The sequence below is a fragment of the Onychostoma macrolepis genome, chromosome 16 (genome assembly GCF_012432095.1).
Source record: "Onychostoma macrolepis isolate SWU-2019 chromosome 16, ASM1243209v1, whole genome shotgun sequence".
NCBI classification, from domain to species: domain Eukaryota; kingdom Metazoa; phylum Chordata; class Actinopteri; order Cypriniformes; family Cyprinidae; genus Onychostoma; species Onychostoma macrolepis.
In genome coordinates, this window is record NC_081170.1 from 702,501 (window position 1) to 707,500 (window position 5,000).

At 34.4% G+C, this 5,000-nt stretch overlaps 2 protein-coding genes across 5 annotated transcripts in view; both read left to right on the forward strand.

The window, feature by feature from the left end:
• Window positions 1–298, forward strand: part of slc39a3 (solute carrier family 39 member 3) — a 3,273-nt gene extending 2,975 nt beyond the window's left edge. The window contains exon 3 of the mRNA XM_058745960.1: window positions 1–298. This exon is cut by the window's left edge and continues 935 nt beyond it. The gene's annotated coding sequence lies outside the window, so the exon portion shown is untranslated.
• Window positions 299–560: 262 nt separating this feature from the next.
• The window catches only part of LOC131521329 (CREB-regulated transcription coactivator 2), a 30,044-nt gene continuing 25,604 nt past the window's right edge, over window positions 561–5,000 (forward strand). For 2 of the 4 annotated variants that reach the window (XM_058745940.1, XM_058745942.1), the window contains exon 1: window positions 895–1,159. In XM_058745940.1, the coding sequence (XP_058601923.1) occupies window positions 968–1,159 (192 nt within the window). In that variant the 5' untranslated portion in view covers window positions 895–967. Of the gene's footprint in view, window positions 664–894; window positions 1,160–5,000 lie in introns of those variants that run through there. The other 2 variants (XM_058745944.1, XM_058745941.1) reach the window with 2 other exon arrangements.

Genomic DNA, 5,000 nt, shown 5'->3' on the forward strand with positions numbered 1-5,000 from the left:
ACTAGCAATGTTTGACATTTTCTGCTGCTTTAGTTTAAATATCCTGTGTTTTATATTAATATATACCGTGTTAGATGAAGTGCTCCAGTATTTGACATGTAGGATCAGGCTACAGTTATAATCATAACTGCATTGATTCTGTTCCTGTGTGAAACATTAATATGATCCTGCAGCAGTCTGACACACACACACACACACGTCTGTATTATCAGAGAACTGATTTAATGTTTATGTTCACAAATAAAGTGTTTACGACAGTATTTGATCACAATAAATCTAATTAAAATAAATATAATAATGGTAGATAATTATTTTAATTATAGTGTGTTTGTGTTTATTTTGAGTGTGTGTATATGAACGAGCACGGTGTATAAAGTTATTGTCTCTCAAAAGAAAGAGTCGACTCTGAATCATTGAAACGAGTCTTTTTTAAAACGAATCCCAAGCCGTTTCATGTTGACGTCAGCATGAAACATTAGCATATTGCCGCCCACTTTGTTGGTGTTTTCGCGTTGGTCTGAATGAAAATGCAAATTCATTCTTTGCCGCTAGGTGCCGCTGTTGGAGCGGTTTCCTGGTAACGCTGTACACAAAGCAGCGCTGAAATGAATCGCAGATTAGCTTCACGAAAAGGAGGGAAAAATGAATCATTGAGCAAGTAAGGTAAAAAATAAATGCATATTATAAGACAATTAAAGTGTTTTTTGACCTTGCATGCATGTCAACCTGTTGTTGGGCACTCCCAAAACCAAAATATGAACCTTTCATAAACCATAATAGGGGCACTTTAAGTGTGTGTGTGTGTGTGTGCGCGTGCGTGTGTTTATGTGTTGTATTATATGTGTGTGTAAGTCGTGCTCGTGCCCCTAGAGGGCTAGTGTCCGCGTCTCTCACTCTCTGTCAGTGTGTGTCGGTTATCGCTCGCTTGGTTCTCCGGTGTGTATGTGAGTTCGGTGTTCCGCTCATCATGTCCTCCGCGGGAGCTGCTTGCGGACCGGGACCGAATCACGGCGGCTCTGTTCCCGCGCCCGGCGCCTCAAACCCGCGAAAGTTCAGCGAGAAGATCGCGCTGCACACGCAGAGACAGGCGGAGGAGACGGCGGCGTTCCAGGAGGTCATGATGGACCTCACCTCCACACGGGTAACGAACACATACACGGTAACGGGAACGGGTTTCCCGCGGGAAACCGTCAAATCCGTGTTTTTCTCTCGGCGCGCGCGAGCAGGTAGTAGCACACTAGCTAACGGAAGCTAACGAAAATAACGCGGAGATCGTGAAAACGAAATTAGAGAGGGACGTTAAAGACACTTGAGTTACATGAGGGATGTTTTTAGAGGTACACTGAGATCAAACGACAGTAAAATCGCGTTTAATTCTTGTGTGAGTTTGATTAGTTTCTCTGACAGGAAGCGGTTAGCAGCAGATTAGCATTAGCTCCTCACACTTCACTCATATAATGTCAAACGATATTCTGGAGTTATTATCGCGTTAATCTCACTGTGTCCGTCTCAAACCTCACATGTGAAGGTAGTTCTGTCAGTCTAATGTGTTTTATGTGCTGTCAGTCACTAAACGCTGCCAGAATGTAACATTACCGTGGTATTTTGTGGACTTGTACCATGGTACGTCTGTGTGGATGATGATTGTTAACTAATGTCAGAGCTGGTTAGTTAAGTTCACGTCAGTGGTCAGTCTGACGGGGATCAAACCTTGACCTTTACTAGCATCACCAGTCCTGGTCACGTTAGATGATTTTACACTTTCAATAACTGAGTCTGAATTAGTGACATTCGGCTAAACAAATAAAACACTTACTAAAATGTTATTTATTTTAATTATTTATTTACATTATTTGTATGATTTAATCTACTTAATTAGATTTTAATTAGGTTGTAGTAAGCTGTGTGTTGATTTTTTAATTTTGCTTCTTAGGTTTTAGTGTTTCAAGTAAAATAAACCACATACTGAAACCTAAATTATAAAATTAAATTGTTTTCAATTTGCATCCTATCATTAAATCAGAGCAATGTGTAATACAGCTTTGAATTGTTGTTGTTGTTGTGTTTCCAATACATTAGAAAGTGTCCTGTTTAATTAAATTGTTTTTTTTTTTTCTTAGCATAAAATAAATATCATACATTTTTACCATGATTTATTGAAAACAGCCACTAAAATGTCATTCAGTGTAACAATCTCGTCAGGCATATTTACCAGAAGCATCAGATATGACATATGACATATTAAAAGACATTGCCACGATCCCAATTTGGCCACTTGTCAGCAATCATTTTTTACTAATTTAAAATCAATAAAATTTAGTATGCTCACTTATTCTTTTATATATTTTAATGTGTACAGATCAGAATACATGTTTTTTCAATTTTTACATAAATATAAGTGTTGCACTGAATGACAATGGATCATTATTTCACCCACATTTATAACATTTTATTCTCCCAAAACTTATTTGAAACCTTAAAAGTAGACTGTTTACTTGTATTTAATGTGTATATAAAATCACTTTTGTAAAATTTATTTTGATACGGACAATTAAATATCTTTGACCCATTTACTAAGTGATTTATTTTGATTTGGTTGTTTTATTATTTGTTTTAATTGAGCATTTATATAGATTGTTTTTATTTGAAAAGTATCAAAATAAACCACTTACTAACACTATAAATTATTGAATGCAAAATTAAAATGAAAAAATTTTATATTTTCATTTTGCAATTTAAAACTAAATTACATTTTACTGTTTAATTGAGATTTTCTTTTAAATTTAAGTTATTCAGCGTTACATTTTTGTATCAATTTTTGATGCAATACGTTTTTAGTAAGTCTTTTATCTTTATTATTTAAATTTTTAAAGGTTATGATGTAATTCTGATGAGATTGATGGTGAATAATTGAATCTGAATGGATCATAACTACCCGAGGCAGTCTGTTGGTTTGATTTGATCAGTTATGGATTATGGATACGGAGGCTGGTGTATTGATCTGATGCTGTCAGTATCAGTCTGATTCTCCACCGCTGCTGCTGTCAGTTTTATTGTCATTATCTGCTGCATCTGCAGATGTTGAGCAGGTGTGTGTGTGTGTCGTCTCATGTTTATGTGCGGGTCTCTAGCAGAGCGTAACGCATGTGTAAGCCAGGTCAGAGTGGTTAACCTTGATCAGTTTGACCTCTGACCCTGAAACACACTCTCAGACTCAGTAATGGGATCGAGAGCTCTTCCAGCATGAGTTGTAGTTTGCATATAAATATCTTTTCATGTTGTGTGTATCCATCATGACAGCAGCGTTCTAAACAGCTCTCAGTAGTAAATGTATATTTTAACCCCAGGTATAACAGATGTTAACTCTGATTTAAGCAGAGCATCAGATGCCACACGTTATAAATCCATTATTGCAGGGATTCTCAAACATTTTTTGTCAGCCAATTCTCCTTAAGTTAAAAGATTTGAATTTAATATTTCAATAATATAACAACACATTCATATGTTCATAGTTCTCTGATGTCGGTTAATGAAGAAATTCCATGTAGATAAACAAATAAAATATTGCATCTGTTTTAGTAAGCGAATTATACATTTTTTTTTTTTAAAGATTTATGTAAATTCATGATTTAATGATTATTTTTTATTTTATGATTTTATACATTTTAGTAATAGTTTGTAATTTTGGTGATTTTTGGTAAAATTATTTTGATTTCTTTTTTGAATATTTTGGACATTTTATTTAGATTTTTATTTCAAAATTGTATTTCATGGTAACATTTTTATTATTTTAATAAATTTTTAGCTAGCATTTTATATTGATTTGTTATTGTTGTAAAATTAAAATGAATGCATATTTTTACATTTTATTGTTTAACAACTTGGTGTTTTATTTTAAAGATTTATTAAAATTTTTCTGATTTACGTTAGGGGTGCGAGGATCCGATATTCAGTATCGATACTGGCATTTTCTGCCGGATCAGGTATCGGTCAGACGAGACCGATCCAAATCCGATATTCTGCGTATACTATTGTGTTATCGTTAAGCCCCACGAAAGCCACAAAAACATCCCAAAGCACCATAAAGTTTTCGTGCACTGTTTCAAGTGTTCTGAAGCCATTCCACAGTTTAGTGTGAGGTACAGATGAATATTAAATTCAAGTTCACGTAAACTTTTCTCTCCGCTACGTCTGTCTCCTCCATTCAGCGTTCAAACTGCGTGTCGCGTTCAGTTATGACAATCAAGATGATGAAACTCTCTGCAAGATAATTCAGTGTTCCTAATATTACACTTCACCTGTTAATATAGATAAATGGTTTGGCATAAAAGGACTTTATCTTGCTGGAGCTTCGTTTTGTTTCTAAATCGTGTTCATTTCTGCCGTGTTAGATTACGACACTGGACTAGAAAGCACTATGAATTGTTCTTCACGATCACAGTAACTGTAATTTAAAACTGTTAAAAGAAAAGGCTCAATAATCTATAGCACAGATTTAATACACTGTGCATCAAAGTCTCTTCCCTTTGTGCTTTGAGCTTTTCTATGCGGAGCGCTGTGACTCCGTGTTGCTTCAAGCGCATTATTGCATAAGTGCTTTGTGCCGTTCTGTATTGGAGCGTTTCGTCTCATTATACTTGAGACAAAATGCTGACAGATTATTAATAGCCTTTCTTGTTCGTCTTATCTGTCATATGTTGCTGCATCATTGCTGTGCTATACATTTAAAAGAAATGTCTTTTAATTCTATAGTAAGTCCTATATATTTATATATGAATAACATATAAATATATAAACCAGATTCAACACTTATTCGCTTTATTTGTTCCCCACTAAATGTTTTTTTTTTTTTTTAGATTTTATAAAATTATTGTGCACTCATGATTTTTCTAGAGTAACTTTTGCTACTCAATTATCCACTAACTTAGTTTATAATAGTATTTTTGTCATAATTATGATTATATATATTTTTTTTTTCCGTTTATTTTTTCTTTATAAGA